The sequence below is a fragment of the Heterodontus francisci genome, chromosome 4 (genome assembly GCF_036365525.1).
Source record: "Heterodontus francisci isolate sHetFra1 chromosome 4, sHetFra1.hap1, whole genome shotgun sequence".
In the NCBI taxonomy this organism is placed as follows: domain Eukaryota; kingdom Metazoa; phylum Chordata; class Chondrichthyes; order Heterodontiformes; family Heterodontidae; genus Heterodontus; species Heterodontus francisci.
This window is the reverse complement of record NC_090374.1, coordinates 147,205,064-147,229,307: the sequence shown is the minus strand read 5'-3', so window position 1 is coordinate 147,229,307 and position 24,244 is coordinate 147,205,064. Positions and strand designations below refer to the sequence as shown.

Below are 24,244 nucleotides of genomic sequence, written 5' to 3'. Positions count from 1 at the left end.
GTGGAAGCAGATTCAATAATTACTTTCAAATGGGAATTAAGGAAATATTTTAAAAGGAAAAATTTGTCGGGGCTATGGGGCAAGAACACGGAGTGAGACTAAGTGGATAGCTCTTTGAAAGAGCGAGCACAAGCATGATGGGCCAAATGGCCTCCTCCAGTTCTGTTCGATTCTATGATACCAAGGGCTGAATTTTCAATTCAGCGTCGAGAACCTGACGTCTGGGCAATTTCCGGGTCCCAATCCTGCACCTCCTGTGTCACTCAGCTGGCGCTATTTTTAAATGGTAATGCCCTAATTGGGCAGGAGGCGAGCTCAGCACCCAATTAGTAGTGCCAAGCACCTCCAAGAGGTAGGAGCTGTCTGCCTGGTTCCAGAGGCAAAGGCAAGCAGCAGCCATAATGGGGCCTGCGCTGCCTTGCCAAGAAGAGCAAGCAGCTCCTCAGGGGAACAGGACCACACAGGCATGATATGGAGTGGAAACAGCCAAAATCATAGGTACTGCACATGTCCCGGTGTAGGATTCCAGAGGCCCCGATCATTTTAAACATTTAAAAATAGAATTTCTCTTTGCCCCACAGCGAACCTGGCAGCTGTGCACGAACATGTACCAGACTGTTGGGGTTTGCTGAAATCCCCTTTAAAAATTGTGGTGCCAATCTCCCCAGCCCATTAACAAGCTCCTAAAGGAGCTTAATGGGCCCTTAATTGGAGGTAAGCAGCTTCCCTGTTCCCTCCACCCCCCGCACCTCCCCAAACCCCCAACATTGAGAATGGCAGACTGTCCCAGAGGCGTCAGGTTCCGCAGACAACCTCTGGGACTGTGATCTTCAAATTGCATCCACTCCAGTTCCCGCCCGTGGCCTTTTGAAAATTTGGTCATCATCTCCTATGTACCTTCTTCGGGGTCTTGAAATGCTTTCTAAAATGTGGTGCCCAGAATTGGACACAATACTCCAGTTGAAGCCTAATCAGCAATTTCTAAAGGTTCATCATAACTTTCTTGCTTTTGTACTCTATGCTTCTATTCATAAAGCCATGGATTCCACATTTTAAAAAAAAACACTTTGAACAGAATTGTCTGCCAATTACAGAGTGCTTTCACTGCTGTAATTGCAAAACTTAACATTGTCTGATCTTCATTGTGACATCACCTCCACAAAATACAAAAATTACATCATGTGATGGCATGCATAGAGATTATCCATATATGTGATTATAAAGTGGAGATAATTTTCTATTCCAGGTGTAAAAGCTTTAAGAAATTAAATTACACAGCATCATCACTCCCTCAGTTTAATTAGCTGTAAATTGTAGCAAATGCAGTAATCTGCACCAGGCACTAGACCCCATCGAAGCACATCTTTTTAGAAAGTGTTTTGAAGCAGTCTATAAGTGACCAAGAGCACTTCCAAGCTAAACTGTCTGACATCCAAATCTCTGCTGCTAGCATTGGAACTCAGTTTAAAGAGTTAGTTCTTTACTTACTTTGCAATTTCTTTTAATTGAAAACCATTCTGCATCAATCTCAAAGGAAATTTATATTTATGCTTAAAATGACGTTTTGTACTTATTAAAGTGAGGCTTGTCAGTGCGAGAGAACAGAACATTTTTGCAACTAGTGCCAGTGTCAACTGCTCTTGGGTCAGGTACAGCACAGCCACATATTCTCACCACTCAACCCCTGCAATATCCCTTAAATGGAACGTCAGAAAAAGTACCCCTACTGTCCACACTAGCCACTGTCATGACTTCTCTCTCTACTATTATGCAGAGTTTTATGTTGTGTACCTTTTCTTACTGAAGTCACTCTTATATTGGCCTGATTGTAAATTGAATTCCAGGTGAACCAGTGCCTGGTGTTTATGCAGTTAAATCTGGTTTCTGTGGGTGGCAGCAGAACACTTGCATCTACAAGTCTACCAACAGTCCACAAATTGGATTTAACAGCTAGATGCTCCAGCTCCCAGAATCCGAAAGAAAGGAGCAATATATAAGGCCCTTTAGGCTGGATCGAGGCTGGTCAAACCCATTTTACATAGATCTAGTGTAGGATTGGGACTTTTCTCCCATCAATCTGGGCCGAGGCAGAGAATAGTAACTAAAACTATTTTAATCATTCGTATTTTTGTATTATACTGAGAATTACTTCCTGTGATATAAATATGCCTTCTAATATGTCTGACGGTTAAACAAATGGCACATTACTTCTGTTTGAGTGACATGGAATAGTTTAACTTTGTTCTGCTAGTACTTGAGTCTGTGACTTAATACAGACAGAACTGCCAATCATTGGTTGGTAAAAAAGGGATAAAGATGAGAGATGGGATTCATATTCCACAGTGAACGGAGTTTGTACCTAATTAGACATTCTTTCCATTCCACACATTAGAAAAAAATACTAAAATAAAGCAAAGTTAGATGTGAGCATTACTTTGAAATGGAGACTGGACTGCTGTGCAGATTACAGAGTGGTTGTGGTGATCTCCTTGTTTCAACATGCTGGTGTGACCACCCTCAAAATATGAAAACTTCCTCATGGAAGTGATGCCAAAGGTGATGGAATATCCTTATAATGTTCAAGTGGTTCCATGGTACAGTTAATATTCATTAAATTAAATTATAGAACACTGTTCACTTTATTTGAGTGACTGCAAGCATTAAAAGCAGAATTCCATGCTGAAGACATTTTATCATATGGGAGCACAGGATAGTTTTTTGAGACGCCATCCCAGCACAGAGTGCTGCTTTCTGGGGTGCAGAAGAGCCGAGGGGCCGATTTAAATAATGATCGGAATCATCACAAATCAGGCACTCTGCCAAATCCCCTGATGCTGCCTCCCTCAAGCAACAGTCAATGTCAGAAGTTCGGTCTGCAAAAATTAATCCAGAAATGAAATAATGCACCAAGATTAGCAAGAAAACAGTGAATTGTTTTAGAAAGGGCACTGTTCTGATTTTGAGTGTAGACTTTTAAACAGCCTTATTGCAACATTCTTTTTCTGCTAATTACCATGTTAAATGTGTGAAGTTGCTCCCATGTGGGGGTCGCTGGCGAGGACATCATTTATTGCCCATCCCTAATCGCTCTCGAGAAGGTGGTGGTGAGCTGCCTTCTTGAACCGCTGCATTCCTGTTAGGAACAGAGTTCCAGGATTTTGACCCAGCGACAATAAAGGAACGGCCATATAGTTCCAAGTCAGGGTGGTGTGTAGCTTGGAGGGAAACTTGCAGGTGATGGTGGTCCCATGCATCTGCTGCCTTTGTCGTTCAAGGTGGTAGAGGTCGCGGGTTTGGAAGGTGCTGTCAAAGGACCCTTGATGAGTTGCTGAAGTGCATCTTGTAGATGGTACACACTGCTGCCACTGTCTGTTGGTGGTGAAGGGAGTGGGTGTTGAAGGTGATGGATGGGGTGCCAATCAAGTGGGCTGCTTTGTCCTGGATGGTGTCAAGCTCCTTGAATGTTGTTGGAGCTGCACTTATCCAGGCAAGTGGAGAGTATTCCATGGAACTCCTGACTTGTGCCTTGTGGAGAGACATTGGTGAGTCAGGAGGTGAGTTACTCACTACAGAATTCCCAGCCTCTGAACTGCTCTTGTAGCCACAGTATTTATATGGCTACTCCAATTGAGTTTCCGGTCAATGGTAATCCCCAGGATGTTGATAGTGGGGGATTCAGCGATGGTAATGCCATTGAACATCAAGGGGAGATAGTAAGATTCTCTCTTGTTTGAGATGGTAATTGCCTGCCACTTGTGTGGCATGAATGTTACTTGACACTTATCAGCCCAAGCCTGGATGTTATCCAGGTCTGGCTGCATCTGGACATGGGCTGCTTCAGTATCTGAAGAGTTGCAAATGGTACTGAACATTGTGCAATCTTCAGCGAACATCCCCACTTCTAACCCTACGATGGAGGGAAGGTCATTGATGAAGCAGCTAAAGATGGTTGGGCCTAGGACACTACCCTGAGGAACTCCTGCAGTGATGTCCTGCGACTGAGATGACTGACCTCCAACAACCACAGCCATCTTCCTTTGTGCTAGGTATGACTCCAACCAGTGGAGAGATTTCCCCTGATTCCCATTGACTCCAGTTTTTCTTGGGCTCCTTGATACTATATTTGGTCAAATGCTGCCTTGATGTCAGGCAGCTCTTACCTCACTGCTGGAGTTCAGCTGTTTAGTCCATGTTCAGACCAAGGCTATAATGTCAGGAAATGAGTGGCCCTGGCGGAACCCAAACTGAGCTTCAGTGTGCAGGTTATTGCTAAGCAAGTGCCACTCGATAACTTTGTTGACGACACCTCCCATCACCTTGCTGATGATCGAGAGTAGACTGATAGGGCCGTAATTGGCCTGGTTGGATTTCTCCTGCTTTTTGTGTACAGGACATACTTGGGCAATTTTCCATTTGCTAGGTAGATGCCAGTATTGTTGCTGTACTGGAACAGCTTGGCTAGGGATGCGGCTAGTTCTGGAGCACAAGTCTTCAGTACTATTGCCGGAATGTTGTCAGGGCTTATAGCCTTTGCAGCATCCATTGCCTTCAGCCGTTTCTTTATATCACGTGGAGTGAATCGGATTGGCTGACGACTGGCATCCGTGATCTGGGGACTTCAGGAGGAGGCCGAGATGGATCATCCACTTGGCAATTCAGGCTGAAGATGGATGCAGATGCTTCAGCCCTGTCTTTTGCACTGATGTGCTAGGTTCCCCCATCTTTAAGGATGGGGATATTTGTGGAGCCTCCTCCTCCTGTTAGTTGTTTAATTGTCCACCAGCTCATCAAAAAGATGACAATATACATATAATACACAATTAACAATTTTCTGAGTTGAGAAAAAGCCTCTTGATTTATAAGGAAGAAATTTCACTACATCAGAGACAGAACTGCTAATTAATGCAATCACTTTTTAAAAAAAAAGATATATCCAGAATTATAAAATTAGGAAAAATAATTGTGCCAGCAAGGAAAGCAGGAAAAAAGCAGTGGAGGAAAAAGGAAGGGAATAAGACTGCACTCAGAGAAGAGGAAAAGTCAGTGTAGATCCAGCAGAAAGGCAGTGTAAAGCACTGCTGGCTCAATTAAGGAGACTACGACCAAAAAAAATACTATATACTTATATCTCCTCCAGTTCCAAAGCTGAGAATCTAGGCCAGGAACCATCTGATCTGTTAATGCGAGCTGCAACAAAAATTGGATTGATGAGAACACCTGTAAGATGGACACTTTAGGGAATCTAAGAGACTCATTAAGAATGCTGAAATACATGTTTACTTTCTCTGAAAACTTGCAAGATCTAACTGTGTCAGAATGGTATTGCTTGTTTTTGATAAAATTAATCCACTCCACCCTCCAAAAATTACCATGATTGTATTTCTTTGAAGTTGTCCAGGAATTGAGGACTCTTGTATTTGTGTGTGAAATATTGTTCCAATCAGTGACAATGTGTATTTATATAAGACTTCTTTAACATAACAAATGCTCAAAGAGAAGGGTGGGGTCAGTGGTTGGGTGGGGGGTGGTGGAGTGGAGGGGGGAAGGGTCTGTCTGACCTGAAGAATCATAACAGACGGTCTGGGGAAGGTAACAGAATCTCAGATTCATTTTGCCTAGGCATTTGTGTTGCCTAGATATTGTCCAATCTTTAACCCAATTCATGTCAGATCACAGTGGGAAAGTCATTTTCTACAGCTGTAAAGATACTTGTTAAAATGTTTTGCCTCCACTGCAGGTTACACCCAGCAGTCTGACTCAATATGTCTCCACTCGTAATTGACAAATTGTGGCTATATTTCTTCAATTGAGTAAATGTCGAATTTAATAGAAGTGGTTTAATAATGTGTAGTTTTGGAATTCCCACATATTGTGCACCTCTAATATGCTTTGGAGTAGCAACAATCCTCGGATTCAGTTTCATTCAGGCAGTCTGCACTTTGATTACATTCTGCCAGTAATCCAATTTACTTTTACCGCAGACTATAACTAGCTATGAATGTTTGACTAAACCATCCCATCGAAAGTACTAAGACCCAAAGCAAAGGATGAGTTGTAGACATGACCCCAAGATGACTCTCTGGGCTGTAGCACCATCTGATGCAGTAACTAATTGAGCATTCTTAAGTTGCATGTTAAATGAAAACTAACATACGCTAAACACAATTAAATGCTTTTGTAGCTCTTTTCAGTGATTTAATTTTCCTTTCAACTTTCAGCTGACTTGATCCTACTAGCTGAATCCCACTGCCTCAATTCCTGCCTCCATCATTGCTACGACAATCACAGTCTCCTTACCAAGGTCATTGTTGCTCATCACTGCATTGGATGCGCGAAGCCTTGGACCTTGCTGGGTGAAATGATAGCCAAACTTCAGTAGGGATGGATTCTGTTCTAACATATTTGCAATTTCCATTTCCACTTTATTACCCAGCTGCTGACACTGTCAATTAAGGAAAAAAATACATCATATATGAGAACAAATTGCATTTATATAGCACCTTTTGTGTAGGAAAAACTTCACAGGAGTGTAATAGACAAAGATTGACAAAAAACACAAGGCTGTTTTCCTCAGATAGGGACAGCCAGTCGATAGACAGTGGTTTGGGAATGGTTCAGGAAAGGATCCCCACCTCCAGTTAAGCTCTGAGTGCTTTTCATACCAACAGGAAATTTGCATTTCAAATGATTTAAAAGGATTCTGAAGCCAAAATACAACATGGAAATACGCGTCTTACCTGATTGTCAATTTTAAGTTCAACCAATGAGTTATTATACTGGAGAGCTTTCACTAGAGCCAAGATTCCATTACCAGTGATAAAATTGGACTCCACGTTCAAACTCTTCAATGTTTTGTTAACTTTCAGCATTTCTGCAAAAGCCTTGAAAGGGAAAAAAAGCACACACACAAAGGTATCAAACACTTCAGAAGGAATGGCATTGTTAAATAGCAACAAAATCTAAATCTCCCTTTAAGATAGATTGTTCATTTCTCTGACCAGAGCTGTTACATCAAAACTTTTGGCCCAGATTTGGAGTCCCACGGCATTCCCGATGGCAGGACTGGAAGTTGGCGTAACTTCCACTTCTGCTATTTTTCCCATGCGATTTTATATGTAAATGAAACGCGCGGTGACGGGCACGGGAGACAAGTGTGATCATGCAGCAGGGACGGCCTTTCATTGGTGGAACCCATCGTCACTCGCTCAAGCACCATGATCACCACGGCTATAAAGCATTCTTTGTTTCAAGCCTCAAGGAGCAGCAGCCTTCGTGTTGTTATGCAAATGTGTTTAGAGTTAACAACATTAAATCTTTTACTTATTTGTAACTACTCTTTCCTTTCTTAATTTAACAAACCCAGCACCAACTCCCCATCATTTTTGTTTCACTGCAACAAGAGCAAAGAAAATGGCAGTCAGCAGGCAGCGTCCCGCCCCACGGTTCAGTGATGTCTCCCTGCAGGTTCTCCTCCAAGCCGTCAGGGAAAGGCGGGAGGTCCTCTTCCCTGCTGATGGAGTCAGAAGACCCTTCTGCCTCACCAAGGCGGCCTGGATGGAGGTAGCAGATGAGGTGTCAAGCCTTGGGGTGATGTGCAGAACCTGGGTGCAATGTCGGAAATGTATCAATGATTTGCTCAGATCGCCGAAGGCAAGTGGTATTGGCAAAACGGTTCCATTGTTTTTCTCACTGGCTCCGTCACTTTAAGACAGAGGGCAGACAAGGCATGCAGTGGAACGCTTGGACAGCCTTAGTGCCATACACTTATTGACTGTGTGCAAAGTTGACCATTGGCATTGTTGATGTGCTTGGATGTGTTAGGCGAAAGCCGATGATGCTGATGCATGTTTACAATAGTTATGTTTCATCTTTTGACATGTCATTAAATCTGCATGGTCTCCTGCAGGACAAATACACCCACAACCAGCAGGCAAAGACAGGTGGAGGTGTCCCAGACATCCAAGTCCTGACACCGGCTGATGGGGAGGCTGCAGAAATTGCGAGAAAGGAGGGAGGCAGGCCAATCACAGATGGCGAGGCAGCATTCTCAAGGCACAAGGATGAAGTATCATCTTCATTCTTGCAGTCATATGTACACACCAAAGGAAGGTGTGTGTGAACTCATGTTCAGCTGATGCCTCATGTGCCTTTACCTCTCCACTGTAGGTGCCCACACTCGAGTATCTGAATGCCGCGCAGCCCAAGATTCCTCCTCTGGGGAGGAAGATGAAGCTAATGTCCCAGAGGGTGCACCGTCACCCGACTCTTCTTCCACCTCCGCCAGTGCTGATGCATCCACGTGGTCCGAGGGGGGGGGTTGGGTGTGGTTTGAAATTAGATTCTGGGTCACAGTCGTGTGTGCATGACACAGTCACATCCCAGCAGCTAAGGGAGCAGGTGCCAGCCAGGTCCCCTGACAATCGGAGGACTGCTGAGGACCAGACCCCTGCTCAGCCCCAAGTTCATGTTAATCCTTTGTTTGTTGCTACGAGAAGTCTGCTGGATGTGCAGAAAAGCCATGTGGAAAATATGTCGGAGATGCCGGCGGTCATGCATGGCTTTGCGCCATGGAGGAGTCCATGAAAGTCATGACGTCTGCCATGTCCTAGGCATGACAATATGTCTTCGTTACTCAAGAGTCTGGCGAGCTCTGCGGCAAGTCTGGTTGAGCACTTGAGCCATATTGCACTGACCTGCAGTCCATTGCTGTTGCCGTGGGCTCCATGCAGCAGAGTCTAAGTGAGAGGGGGACAAGGAACCCGGACTTCCCTTTGGGTGCTCCTTCCTCTCAAGGAGACAGACAGGTGCCATCGTGCACCCAGATGGAGAACAAGTGTGTGCTAGCTGCCCCGGGGCCTTCCTCTCAGGACAGCCCCAGGGTAAGCGGAGTCTCGTCTTCCGCCTTACCTCTAGCAGGGGAGCACACGGGGGATACTCACGCACCAGTGCTGCAGACCCCCAGTAGGATGGAGCCATCAAGGCCCCATTCCTCCAGAGGACGCTCGCCATGGTCATCCACAGCAATGGGACAGTGCACTGAGCAGACTGCCTCCAATTCAACTGGTAATGTCGGGGTAGCACCTAGACGTAGTGGTAGGAAATGGAAAAACTAACAGTTTTGAGCACAAAGGTGCCGTGGGTGCTGTAAACATTGTGCACATATTGCAGAAGTTTAAATACATCTTTATTTACTTTAATATTTGATGCACTCTCACAAATCATTTGCTTTGTTTCAGATGAAAAGTAAAATGTTGATTGGAGGCTTGTGGCAGGAATGCATTGATGCTTGCAAAGAATTTCAGAAAGTACCATAGAATCACAGAAAGTTTACGGCACAGAAAGAGGCCACTTAGCTCATTGCGTCTGCGTCAGCCGAAAAACGAGCCACCCAGTCTAATCCCACCTTCCAGCATTTGGTCCGTAGCCCTGCAGATTACAGCACTTGAGGTGCATATCCAGACACCTGTTAATTGAGTTGAGGGTTTCTGCCTCTAGTACTCTTTCAGACAGTGAGTTCCAGACTCCCAACACCCTCTGGGTGAAAAATGTTTTCCTCATCCCCCCTCTAATCTTTCTACTAATCACTTTAAATCTATTCCCCCCCAGTCACTGACCTCTCTGCTAAGGTAAATAGGCCCTTCAGATCAATTCTATCCAGGCCCCTCACAATTTTGTACATTTCAATCAGATCTCCGCTTAGCCTTCTCTGTTCCAAGGAGAACAACCCCAGCCTATCCAATCTTTCCTCACAGCCGCACTTTTCCAGTTTTGGCAACATCCTCGTAAATCTTCTCTGTTCCTTCCCTCATGCAATTACATCCTTTCTGCATGTAATGAGGTGACCAGAACTCCACATAGTACTCAAGTTGTAGCCTAACCAATGAGTTATACAGTTCCAGCATAACCTCCCTGCTCTTATATTCTATACCTAGGCTAATAAAGGAAAGGATTCCATATGCCTTCCTAACCACCTTATCGATCTGTCCTGCTACCTTCAAGGATCTGTGGACATTCACTCCAAGGTCCCTCACTTCCTCTACACCTCTCAGTATTCTTCCTTTAATTTTGTATTCCTTTGACTTGGATGGATCACCCAACACTTCTTTGGGTTGAATTCCATTTGCCACTTTTATGCCCACCTGACCAGTCCATCGATATCTTCCTGCAGCTTACAGCTATCCATTCGTTATCTACCATACGGCCAATCTTTGCGTCGTCTGCAAACTTCTTGATCATGCCCCTTATATTTGCGTCTAAATCGTTCATACATACCACAAAAAGCAGGGACCCAGTACTGAGCCCTGTAGAACACCACTGGAGACAGCCCTCCAATTGCAAAAACACTCGTCAACAATTACCCTTTGTTTCCTGCCACTGAGCCAATTTTGCATCTACCTTGCTGCATTTCCCTGGATCCCATGGGCTATTGTTTTTTTAACAAGTCTGCCATGTGGGACCTTGTCAAAAGCCTTGCTAAAATCCATGTAGACCACATCAACTACACTACCCTTATCAATCTTCCTTGTTACTTCTTCAAAAAATTCTATCAAGTTGGTGAGAAATGATCTTCCCTGAACAAATCCATGCTGACTATCCTTGATTAATCTGTGCCCTTCTAAGTGACAGTTTATCCTGTCTCTCAGAATTGATTCCAATAATTTGCCCACTATGGAGATTAGACTGACTGATCTGTAATTATTCAGTCTATCCCTTGCTCCCTTTTTAAACAAAGGTACAACGTTAGCAGTTCTCCAATTCTCCGGCACCACATCTGTATTCAGCGAGGACTGGAAAATAATGGTCAGACCTTCTGCTATTTCCTCTGTTGCATCTTTTAACAGCCTAGGGTACATTTCATCCAGCCTTGGTGATTTATCAACTTTCAAGGATGCTGATTCCATTAATACTTCCTCTCTCCCTATGTTTATCACATCCAATACTTCATACTCTTCCTCCTTAACTACAATATCTGCACCGACCCCCTTTTTTGTGAAGGCAGATCCGCCCCTACACATAGGTTACCTTTATGGTCTTTCATGGGCCCTACTCTTGCCTTAGTTATCCTCTTACTCTTAAGGTATTGATTAAACATCTTTGGGTTCACCTTGATTTTGCTTGCCAATACTCTTTCATTGGCTTTCCTAATTTCCTTTTTGATTTCACCCCTCCACTTTCTATACTCCTCTCGGCATTCTGTAGTATTGAGTTCTTGGTGTCGGACAAAAGCTTTCCTTTTCTGCCTTATCTTACCCTGTAAGCTCCTTGACATTCAAGGGGCTCTAGATTTGGCCGTCTCACCCTTTTTTCTTTGAGGGAACATGTTTACTCTGAACCCCTTGAATCTGTCCTTTGAATGCCTCCCACTGCTCTGACACTGATTTACCTTTTAGTAGCTGTTTCCAGTCCACTTTCGCTAAATCACTCCTCAGCTTTGTAAAATTGGCCTTGCCCCAATTGAGAACTCTCACTCCTGTTCTCTATCCTTGTCCTTTTCCATAATTATGTTAAAACTGACTGAATTATGATGATCACTACTACCAAAATGCTCTCCCACTGCCACTCCTTCCACTTATCCATCTTCATTTCCAAAAACTAAATCTAAAACTGTGCCTTCTCTTGTTGTCCAGTGTCCATTTATCATTGCTATTTCAGCCTTTAGTCTTCAATGATGGTTGTTTGTCGTTTGCAGATTGTTCACTATTTTCACTGCCAACATGCCTTACATTTGTGGTTCTGAGGTCACATGCTCACTTTCCTTGCATTGGTGTGCTGTCAGTTCCATTGTAACCCTGAGGACATTAGATCTGCCGGTCACAGCAAAGTGCAGCAACATTGTAGCTTCCTATGTGTGCAGGTCAATGCCTTGATGCAGAACAATTCTACAGGCCGTCAGGCACATCTCCACTGCAGGTTCATATACTGTTGTCAAAAGAGCCCTTTCTTTTTGATTAAAGCAATGAATAAAATCTCATGCGCATGTGAACATATTTGGAAAAATTTTCTCATATCAACGTTCCTTTATGAAGTGGCTTAGTGTTGTCTGAAACGTGCAAATATGACGTTTTCCCTGATGTCCATTGCATGTCTCTCCATGGCCCTCATATCTATAACCGCATCATTGGTATTGTTGTTGTCTTTCTCCTCACCCTCAACAATGTCATCCTCATCTGAGGAGGACTGATGGTCCTCCTGTTCCTCCGTCTGCAGAATATAAGAACATAAGAACTAGGAGCAGGAGTAGGCAGTTCAGTCCCTCGAGCCTGCTCTGCCATTCAATACGATCATGGCTGATCTCATCTCGGCCTCAACTCCACAACCCTTCAACCCATTACTAATTAAAAATCTGTCTATCTCCTCCTTAAATTTACTCAATGTCCCGACATCCACTGCATTCTGGGGTAGTGTTGCCACACCTGACTGCAAAGTTGTGCAAGGCATAGCAGACAACGAATATTCGTGAGACCCTCTGTGGCACATACTGAAGAGCCCCTCCAGACCAGTCAAGGCAGCAGAAGTGCATTTTCAGCATGCCAATGTTGTGTCCGATGATGGGTCTGATGGATGCGTGAGCAGTATTGTACCACTCTTCAGCGACGCTTTGGGGATGCCACACTGGTGTCATCAATCAGGTCCAAAGGGGGTAACGCTTGTTACACAAGAACCACCGTCTACTTCGGCTCATTCCTCAAAAACTCCTGGCAGCTACGAGTTCCTCAAAATGTATGAGTTGTGACAACTCCCCGGGAAACTAGCACAAATATGCATGATTCTTCTCCTGTGGTTGCAAACCAGTTGTAAGTTCAAAGAGTGGAAGCCTTCGCGATTGACAAAGACAGGAGGCTGGTCCCAGGGAACTCTAATGGCCACATGAGCACAGTCGATCACTCCTTGCAGTCTAGGGAACCCAACGATGCTGTCAAAGGCCGCAGACCTTGCTGCATGGGTGTCCTCATCTATAGGTAAGTAGATGAAATTGTTGGCATGTCGAAACAGGCATTGGCCACCTTTTTGATGCACCTAAGGGTTGCATACTGTGATTTGCCACATATGTGGCCATTGATCCCTGGAAGACCGCACTATCAAAATAATTGAGTGCAGCAGTCACCTTGAGGGCAACTGGCATGGGATTCCCACCAAACCCAAGCGGTTGCAGGTCATGCCGCAGGATCCTACAAATTTCTGTTGCCATTTCACGTGACATCCTTGGGTGTCTCTGGCATTGCCTCTCTGACATTTGAAGGTAATTTGTCCTTGTCCTGAGGATGCGATGACGTGCCAGTGCCCATCTTCGATAATGCCATTCCTGGATGTTATCATTCAGAGTATCCTCATCTTCTTGTTCTGTCTGTTGCTGGCATTCAGGCACCACCCATTGAGGGAAAACAGTCCTTGTTAGTCGCTCCCTCTGCTCTTCTTCCCATGATAGTAAACAAATTGGGTGTATGAGACCCATGTCACTACAATTTTTCAAATAATGAAATAAGCAGAGCTTTCCAATTCAGCCCTCTGTTGCCCATCAGCTAAACCATCAAGGGAATGAGCAGTTTGCTTTTACATGACTTAGAATTGCAGCCAGGTGGAAATCCCACCCACTATCCCATGTCTCCTCCCACTCCTCTTGCAAACCTCGAGTGGCCACAAGATTTGCATTATCATTGGAGAAAATGGTGCGTGTACAATTTAGGGCAAGTCTCCCCACCTCCTCCTTCAACCTTCCAGCCTGAACCCATCACCCTTGACCCACCCAATGTAACCTTAACCTTCCCTTCATTACCATGGAACCCACCCCCCCACCCCACCCCACCCCACCCCATTACCTTTCACAGGGTCATTATCAATTTATTCATGCCATCCCTCCCCCCGTTCCTACTTCCGTTACCAATGACATTCCGACTCTGACCCTTGATCCTCCTCAAATCCACCTTAATGATATTGCCAAGTCCCGTTCCCTTCCCTATGATGTTGTAGAATACCCAACCCTAAGTCTTCAACTTCCCCTCTGCAGAATCCATTTGCTCCCATTGACTGCGACCGTTCTCTCTCCCAGCCAGTAGTTTTAGTTTAGTTTAGAGATACAGCACTGAAACAGGCCCTTCGGCCCACCGAGTCTGTGCCGACCATCAACCACCCACTTATACTAATCCTACACTAATCCCATATTGCTACCACATCCCCATCTGTCCCTATATTTTCCCTACCACCTACCTATACTAGGGGCAATTTATAATGGCCAATTTACCTATCAACCTGCAAGTCTTTGGCATGTGGGAGGAAACCGGAGCACCCGGAGGAAACCCACGCAGACACAGGGAGAACTTGCAAACTCCACACAGGCAGTACCCAGAATTGAACCCGGGTCGCTGGAGCTGTGATGCTGCGGTGCTAACCACTGCGCCACTGTGCCGCCCAATTCGCCCCACAGGTCCCGTACTTTGACAGCACTCATCCCTCCCTTTCAGCTCCTCATGACCATATGTTGACTGTAATGCTCAGATTAACCCACCACCCCCGCCGCCGCCCACATCCAGCTTCAGCAGCAATAACAACCACTACACGAGAATTCCAAGAGATATTCAGGTTGGAGAATTCCCAGTGATATTCTGGTCGGTCAAGTGTAGATTAATTAAGGAAAGCCAGCACATCATGTTTAATTAACTTGATTAAGTTTTTTGATGAGGTAACAGAGGTTAATGAGGGTAATGTGGTTGATGTGGTATATATGGCCATAGAACATGGTTACCTGGCCCGAACCCGACGACATGTGTCGGGTAACCATACTCTATGGCCATATCTACCACATCATCCACATTACCCTCGTTAACCTCTGTTACCTCATCAAAAAACATGTGTCGGGTTCGGGTCAGGTCGCATTTCTGGGTCCAGCATTCTGGGTCAGGCCGGGTCGGACACATTCTATCACCACCTCCGGTAAGTGGCTTCAATGTTAATGTACTTTTTGGACTAGAAAGGTTGTTTAGTTACAGTTTTTTAAGCTTGTGCAGATAAGTAAAAAAGTGAAAAACGGAAGCTAGGTTAACTGATAGTCGAGTCGGGTTGGGTCGGGCACAGGGAAAAGTGAAAGGTCTCGTGCTGGGTTGGGCTCGGGTCGAATGTGGTTCTGTCGGGCTCGGGTTGGGTTTCATTTGCAGACGTGAACTGGCCTTTATATGGCCAAACCTGCCAAAAGGCATTTGATAAAGTGTCACATAATAGGTTTGCTGGCAAGTAGAAGCCTATGGAATAAATGTAACAGTGGCAGCATGGATACAAAGTTATGAGTCAGAGGAAACAGAGCAGTAATGAACGTTTTTCTGGACTGGAGGAAGGTATACTGTGGGGTTCCTCAGGGTATGATACCAGGACACTGCTTTTCATGATATATATTAATGATGACTTGGACATTACTGTACAGGGCAGTTTCAAATTTTCAGATGACACAAAATTTGGAAGTATTGTGAACGGTGAGGAGGATAGTGATAAACTTCAGGAGGACATGATAGGCTGGTGGAATGGGCGGACAGGTGGCAGATGAAATTTAATGCAGAGAAGTCTGCATTGTTAGGAAGAGCAAGGAGAAACAAAATAAAGGTTACAATTCTAAAGAGAGTGAAGGAACAGAGAGGCCTGGGTGCATATGAGCACAAATTGTTGAAGATTGCAGGGCAGGTTGAGAAATTGGCTAAAACGACATATGGGATCCTGGGCTTTATAAACAGAGGCATAGAATACAAAAGCAAGGAGGTTATGGTAAACCTGTATAAAACACTGATTCGGCCTCAACTGGAGTATTGTGTCCAGTTCTAAGCACCGCACTTTAGGAGGAATGTGAAGGCTTTAGAGAGGGTACAGAAAAGATTTTCAAGAATGGTTCCAGGGATGAAGGTTACGTGGATAGATTAGAAAAACTGGGATTATTCTCCTTAGAGAATAGAAGGTTGAGAGATTTGGTAGAAGGGTTCAAAATGATGAGCTGTCTACACAGAGTAGATAGAGAGAAATTGTTCCCATTGGCAGAAGGGATGAGAACCAGAGGACACAGATTAAAGGTGAATGGCAAAAGAACCAAACGCAACATGAGGAAAAACGTTTTGACGTAGTGAGCGGTTAGGATGTGATATGCACTGCCTCAGAGTGTGTTGGAATCAGATTCAATCTTGACTTTCAAAAGGCAATTGGATAAGCACCTGAAGAGAAAATATTTGCAGGGCTACGGGGAAAGGGTGAGGGAGTGGGACTAGATAAATTGCTCTTGCAGAGAGTTGGCACTGACTCAACTGGCCGAAAGCCCTCCTTATGTGCTGTAGCCATTCTATGATTCTTCTATAGTGGTCGGAGGGGAATTCTGAATGATATTCTACTTGGAGAGGAATTCCCAGAAATATTCTGGCTGGAAAAGAATTACCAGCAATATTCTAGTTAATTTCCTGTTACTATCATTACTTGTCTTCCACTCAGTAAACATTTTGTGTTTTGCAGCAAATCTAACATACTTTCAGCGTCACTCTGTGTGCCTCTTGCACACACCCTTAATGACACATCTTTACTTCCGCCAACTATTTTATTAATTTCCTTGTATCTCAACTCACTGTTCTGTCTTGATATTCCCTTAACTACACTTTGTCCGCTCACTCATTCTTATTTCTCCCCCTCTTGTATTTCAGTTAAAAATTGGTAGGACTGATGCTAATCAGCACTGAGGTCACATGTTGAGGTTGGAAAATCTATGCTCAGGTGACACGCCGTGTTTTCCACTGCTTTTACAGAGGAAGATTGTTCAAAGGTTGAGACTTCAGGAAGAGAGCAGGAGCCAAGCATACAGTTCCTGAGAAAGGGTGAGGCTTATGCTGATCAATTGGTAAAAATGAGAGGGAGAGAGGTCAGGAAGTGACATTTACCTGGGTACTTGTAAAATAGCATAGGGGATATTTAAGAGCAGGAAATGGAAAATCTTCCTAGCTGTGGTGTTACTGAAAGTAAGTTAAAGGATATAGAAATACTTGGGTTGTGGCTTCTTCCCTCCCCCGAACAGTGGAATGTGTGTGTGCTATTGTAAGAATGTGTAAGAATCCAAAGTCAGTTTGTGGGGGGCAGGTGGAAAGAGAAGATATGGTTCTAGATTTGAAACACATTTTTAAAAAATTGACTAATCTCCTTGGAACCATTCAGAAAAGCAGAACCAATATTTTGTGCTGGAGACATTCAGAGTGTGAACCAAGCACTAAACACACAACTTTTAATGTCTTACAATTTCCTGCAGTGTGTTAGAAGGGAGAGGCAAGGACAAGCACAGTCTTTAAGTGAAACGGTGTTAGAGGGCCCAGGGTAATGCACCAGGCTGCTCTGATGTTATTCAGTCTCCATTTTAAAGTCATACATTCTGCCTATTTTTATACTTTAATGTGATAATATTAAAAGTTAAATAACAAAACTTGCAGCAATTTGGGAAGTTGAATAGGTTGAAGCATAGGAATTTCCCTGCAGTGCAGGCTGCAGAATTAGGAGAAATTGAGGTATTGCAGTGCCACCACTAGCAGGAGGGTGTAATTACAATGTTTGTACATAGCCAGTTTCTATTATACAAGAGTAAAATACTGCAGATGTTGGAAATCTGAAATAGATACAGAAAATGCTGGAAATACTCAGCAGATCAAGTAGCATCCGTGGATAAAGAAACGGAGTTAACGTTTGAGGTCAGTGATCTGAAGGTTATGATGAAAGGTCACTGGCTTGAAACGATAACTGTTTCTTTCTCCACAGGTGCTGGTTGACCCACTAAGTGCTTCCAGCATTTTCTGTTTATATTTCAGTTTCCATTATAAATGTGGGCACTGAACTTTCCAATGGGTAAAGATGACAAAGTGCACGCAGACAAGATTTTATAGAGATGTAGGTAGTGGTGTACATTGCATGTGTTTGAGGATGTGTTTTTGATTGTGATATTTGAACCTATCAGCAAGTATACAACCACAAATTACATAGCATTACCTGGTCTGGTCTACATGTGACTCCGGACCCACAGTAATGTGGTTGACTCTTAAAATTCCCTCTGAAATGGCCTAGCAAGCCACTCAATTCAAGGGCAATTAGGGATGGGCAATAAATGCTGGCCTAGCCAGTGATGCCCACATCCCACAAACAAATAATAAAACATAGAATTTTATTGTACAGAAACCAACCATCAGCTCAACAGGTCTATGATTTTCACACTCTACATGAGGCGCACCCCCCACCCCCCACCTTACTTCATCTCACCCCATCAGCATATCCTTCTAATCCTTTCTCCCTCATGTACCTGTCTAGCTTCCCCTTAAATGCATCTGTGCTACTCACCTCAACTACTCCATGTGGTAGCAAGGTTCACATTTCTAACCACTGTCTGAGTAAAGAAATTTTTTCTGAATTCCTTATTGGATTTATTCTGTTTAGGGACTTATTCTACGTTTGGACCCCCAACAAATGGAAACATCTACTCCACATGTACCTTATCAAATCCCTTCACAATTTTAAAGACCTCTATCAAGTCACCTCTCAGCCTTCTTTTTTCTGGAGAAAAGAGCCCCAGTCTCCACCGATACCATAATTGAGAGGTTCGATCATTCTTGTAAACCCTTTTCGTACCTTCTCCAATGCCTCTACAGCCTTTTGTAATACAAAGACCAAAACTGAGCACAGTACTAAGGTTATATAATCTCCCTGCCTTTAAATTCTATTCCTCTAGAAATGAACCCCAGTGCTTTGTTTGTATTTTTATGGCTTTGTTAATCTGCATTGCTATTTATTTGTGAATCTGTACCTCTAGATCCTCTACCCAATTTATACTCTTATTGTCCCAGGAGTAGGTGGCCTCCTTATTCCTCCTACCAAAATGCATCACCTTACGCTTATCTATATTGGAACTCATTTTGCATTTACATGCCCCATTTTGCAAAGTTTGTTAATGTTGTCTTGTATTTTGTCACAGTCTTTATTGGTATTAACTATAACCACCAATTTGGTGTCATATTACCAGCTAATTTTTGAAAGTAAGAAAAATTCACACTCTGATATATTCCAGAACACAAATTCACATTTTCAATAACACAACCAATTCTCGATCTTATAATACTAATGATCACAGTAAGCCAATCCAACAAACAATACTTACAATAGCAACGGGATCATTACTTCGGGTTCCTACTATACTGAACTTCTTCACGTATGTATTATCCTTTAAAGCTTCAGCATATGCTTTTAAAGTGGCAAGAGGAATGTTCTGGAGACAAAATTTATACAAAATAATTTTAATTAAAAAACAAAGTTTCAATTTTGATCATTTTTCACAAAGCTTAGATCTTACCCATCCCATTGTTTCAAAATATTTGCCTCCCATTTGCCTGGATCACACATTCATCAACCAAAACTACACTTCCAGGTCTCTGGTGATGTAGCAGCTGATCCAGTTACTTTCAAAAATTAGAAATTAAATGCACTTGAACAATCTTAACCTGTTTATATTTTTTACTCAAACAAAAACAAGAAATGCTGGATTCACTCAGCAGGTCTGGCAGCATCTGTGGAAAGAGAAGCAGAGTTAACGTTTCGGGTCAGTGACCTTTTTTACTCTCCATTTTTCCATATATCTCTGGAATTCTGATTGACCCTCACCCTCAAAACAATTCTCAGAGATGTGGAGGTAGTGTAACTAAAAACCGCAAATAAAACTGCCATTACTAATACTGCGAGTTGGGACAGCTTTAGCCTCTGAAGATGGTGGCAGCCCTGTATTTTTTTTTTAACCTCCCTTTCCTCTCCAAATTCCTTTAACGTGTCATCAGATCTTGTCAAACCCTCCTGAAACTCTGTCTTTGAATCCCTTCCAACAGATTTCCGCAAAGAAAAACTGTTCCCATTAACTAATGGTACAAGGACTAAGGGACATAAATGAAAGGTTTTGGGCAAGAGATGCAGGGAAAATATGAGGAAGAAATTTTTTTACGCAATGGGTGGTAATGACCTGGAACTTGCTGCCCATAAGGGTGATGGAAGCAGAGACAATCAATGACTTCAAAAGGAAACTGGATAGCCACTTGAAAGAAATAAACTTGTAGGGCCACGGGGATCGAGTGGAGGAGTGGAACTGACTGGATAGATCCGTGGAAGGCCAGCATGGACTCAACCTTCTGCGCAGTAATTGACTCTATGACCTGTCACAGCATTGAAATGACCCTAACCAAAGTCACAAATGACATTCTCTATGACCCTGATAAAGTATCTCTCCTCGCAGCCCAGTCACTTACCTTCTGGGAGCAGAGCGGACCTGTGGGGAGAACGCAGAGAGTGGAGCCAATAAACTGAGCCCGAGGATCGCGGCCCAGTCACTTACCTTCCGGGAGAGGAGTGGAGAGTAGTCCAGGTGCGCCGGAGTTTGAAAACAAAGTGAGCAGTGACATCACAGGAAAGCTGCAAGGTGATTGGTTGGTGAGTAACTGCTGTTAGGGAATAACTCTAAATAGCTGGGTAAGCAACGAAAAGTAAAGGGAAAGGTCTACGATTTTTTTAATATAGTAGGTAGTTTTTTTTTAGGGAATCAAGGTCCCTAGTGTAAATAATCTAATTTTTGGATAACTTAAGGGGATAAATTAAGGGTAACTCATGGCAGGGCAGCTCGGCAGCGTGGAGTGCTCCTCCTGTGCAACGTGGGAAGTCAGGGACACTTCCAGTGTCCAGGGCGAACACGTGTGCAGTAAGTGTCTCCAGCTGCAGCTACTCGAAATCCGCGTTTCGGATCTGGAGCAGCGACTGGGGACACTGTGGAGCATCCGCGAGGCTGAGATCATCATGGTTGGCACATACAGGGAGGTGGTCACAACGCAGGTAAAGACTGCTCAGGCAGAAAGGGAATGGGTGACCGCCAGGCAGAATAGAAGAACTAGGCAGGTAGTGCAGGAGCCCCCTGGGTCCAGCTCCCTATCTAACAGATTTTCCACTTTGGATACTGTTGGGGGAGATAGCCTCTCAGGGGAATGCAGCAAGAGCCAAGTCTGTGGAACCACAGGTGGCTCAGCTGCACAGGAGGGGAAGAAAAGAAGTGGAAGAGCTATAGTAATAGGGGATTCAATCGTAAGGGGTACAGATAGGCATTTCTGTGGCCGCAAACGTGACTCCAGGATGGTATGTTGCCTCCCTGGTGCTAGGGTCAAAGATGTCACAGAGCGGCTGCAGGACATTCTGAAGGGGGAGGGTGAACAGTCAGAGGTCGTGGTACACATTGGTACCAACGACATAGGTAGAAAGAGGGATGAGGTCCTGCAACAAGAATTTAGGGAGCTAGGGAGCAGATTAAAAAGCAGAACCTCAAAGGTTGTAATTTCTGGATTACTTCCGGTGCCACATGCTAGTGAGTATAGGAATAGGAGGATAGAGCAGATGAATGCGTGGCTGAGGAGATGGTGCAGGAGGGAGGGCTTTAGTTTCCTGGATCACTGGGTCTGTTTCTGGCAAAGGTGGGACCTGTACAAGTCGGACTGGTTGCACCTGAACCGGAATGGGACCAACATCCTTGCTGGGAGGTTTGCTAGTGCTGTTGGGGGGTGGGGTTTAAACTAATTTGGCAGGGGGATGGGATGCAGAGTGGAGGTACAGTAGGGGGTGATGCACAGTCAAATATAAAAGAGAAACTGAGTCAGTCTGGAAGGCAGAGTAAATATAGACCTGTTAAGGCACAAGTGAAAAATGCAAGGCTGGATTGCATCTATTTTAATGCAAGGAGTCTTACTAGTAAGGCAGATGAATTGAGGGCATTGATTAACACATGGGAATATATTATTACTGCTATCACAGAGACATGGCTGAGGAAGGGGCAGGACTGGCAGCTCAATATTCCAGGATATAGAATCTACAGGCGAGACAGGGGAGGGGGTAAAAGATGAGGTGGCATTGCACTGTTGAGCAAGGAGTCAATTACTGAAGTCAGGAGGGATGATATCTTAGAAGGTTCCTCAAATGAGGCCATATGGGTAGAACTTAAAAACAAAAAGGGGGCAATCACTTGGCTGGGAGTGTACGACAGGCCTCCAAACAGTCAGGGAGAGATAGAGGAGCAGATATGTAGGCAAATCTCAGAGAGGTATAAAATAGTAGGGTAATAATACCGATCAAGGATCAGTGCTGGGCCCTCTGTTGTTTGTCATATATATTAATGACTTGGATGTGAGTGTAAGGGGCATGATTAGTAAGTTTGCAGATGACACCAAAATTGGTGGTATAGTGGACAGTGAAGAAGGTTGTCTAAGGTTACAACAGGATATAGATCAACTGGGAAAGTGGGCAAGGGATTGGCAAATGGAATTTAATGCAGACAAGAGTGAAGTGATGCATTTTGGGAAGTTAAACCAGGGCAGGTTATATACAGTGAATGGCAGGGCCCTGGGGAGTGTTCTTGAGCAGAGAGACCTTGGGATGCAAGTACATAGTTCCTTGAAAGTGGCAACACAGGTAGACAGGGTGGTGAAGAAGGCGTATGGCATGCTTGCCTTCATCGGCCGAGGCATTGAGTACAAGAGTTGGGACGTCATGTTACAGTTGTACATAATGTTGGTTAGGCCGCATTTTGAGTACTGTCTGCAGTTCTGGTCGCCGCACTACAGGAAAGATGTGATTAAGCTAGAGAGGGTGCAGAAAAGATTCACAAGGATGTTGCCTGGTTTGGAGGGCTTGAGTTATAAAGAGAGATTGGATAGTCTGGGTCTGTTTTCCCTGGAGTGAAGGAGGCTGGGAGGGGACATGATAGAGGTATATAAAATTATAAGAGGCATAGATAGGGTAGATAGCCAGAATCTGTTTCCCATGGTAGGGGTGACTAAAACTGGAGGGCATAGATTTAAGGTGAGAGGGAGAAGATTTAAAGGGGATCAAAGGGGTAAATTTTTCACACAAAGAATAGTGGGTATCTGGAATGAGCTGCCTGAGGAGGTGGTGGAGGCAGGAACAGCAGCAAGATTTAAGAGGCATCTGGACAGGTACTTGAATGAGCAAGGCATAGAAGGATAAGGAATTAATGCAGGCAGGTGGGATTAGTATAGATAGGCATTATGGTCGGCATGGACGCAGTGGGCCGAAGGGCCTGTTTCTATGCTGTACGACTCTATGACTCTATAATAGGAGGGGATTTCAACTTCCCCAATATCAACTGGGATAGTCTTGGTGCAAAAGGCTTAAAGGGGCGGAATTCTTAAAATGCATACAGGAGAGCTTTTTGAGCCAGTACATAGAAAGTCCTACAAGAACAGAAGAACATAAGAACTAGGAGCAGGAGTAGACAATTCAGCCCCTCGAGCCTGCTCCGCCATTCAATACGATCATGGCTAATCTCATCTCAGCCTCAACTCCAGCGACCCGGTTTCAGTTCTGGGTTCTGCCTGTGCGGAGTTTGCAAGTTCTCCCTGTGACCGCATGGGTTTCCTCCGGGTGCTCCGGTTTCCTCCCACTTGCCAAAGACTTGCAGGTTGATAGGTAAATTGGCCATTGTAAAAAAAAATTGCCCCTAGTGTAGGTAGGTGGTAGGAGAATTGAGGGAAGGTGGGGATGTGAGAGGGAAAATGGGATTAATGTAGGATTAGTATAAATGGGTGGTTGATGGTCGGCGCAGACTCGATGGGCCGAAGGGCCTGTTTCGGTGCTGTATCTCTCTATGACTCTATGACTTCACTTTGCTGCCCGTCCTCCATAACCCTTAAACCCATTACTAATTAAAAATCTGTCTATTTCCTCCTTAAATTTACTCAATGTCCCAGCATCCACCGCACTCTGGGATAATGAATTCCACAGGCTCATGACCCTTTGGGAGAAGTAATTTCTCCTCATCTCTGTTTTAAATCTGCTACCCCTTATCCTAAAACTATGACCTCTCGTTCTGGATTGCCCCTCATGAGGAAACATCCTCTCTACGTCTACTTTGTCAATCCTCTTAATCATCTTATATACCTCAATTAGATCTCCTCTCATTCTTCTAAACTCTAGAGAGTAAAGGCCTAAACTGTTCAATATGTCTTCATAAGACAAACCCCTCAGCTCTCGAATCAATCTAGTGAACGTCCTCTGAACTGCCTCCAATGCAACTACATCCCTCCTCAAGTAAGGGGACCAAAACTGTATGCAATACTCCAGGTGCGGTCTCACTAATGCCTTGTACAATTGCAGCAAAACTTCTCTACTTTTATACTCTATTCCTTTAGCAATAAATGCCAAAATTCCATTTGCCTTCCTT

At 44.2% G+C, this 24,244-nt stretch overlaps 1 protein-coding gene across 4 annotated transcripts in view; it reads right to left on the bottom strand.

Moving 5' to 3' along the window:
- tmod1 (tropomodulin 1) overlaps nucleotides 1-24,244 on the bottom strand; it is a 125,242-nt gene that overhangs the window by 16,791 nt on the left and 84,207 nt on the right. For all 4 annotated transcript variants that reach the window (XR_010974912.1, XM_068030284.1, XM_068030286.1 and 1 more), the window contains exons 7-10: nucleotides 19,145-19,252; nucleotides 6,738-6,881; nucleotides 6,298-6,442; nucleotides 5,123-5,187 (exon numbers count right to left, since the gene is read on the bottom strand). Coding sequence is in view for 3 of the 4 variants with exons in the window: in XM_068030284.1 (XP_067886385.1) it covers nucleotides 5,123-5,187; nucleotides 6,298-6,442; nucleotides 6,738-6,881; nucleotides 19,145-19,252 (462 nt within the window). In the remaining variant the exon portion in view is untranslated. The remainder of the gene's footprint in view (nucleotides 1-5,122; nucleotides 5,188-6,297; nucleotides 6,443-6,737; nucleotides 6,882-19,144; nucleotides 19,253-24,244) is intronic.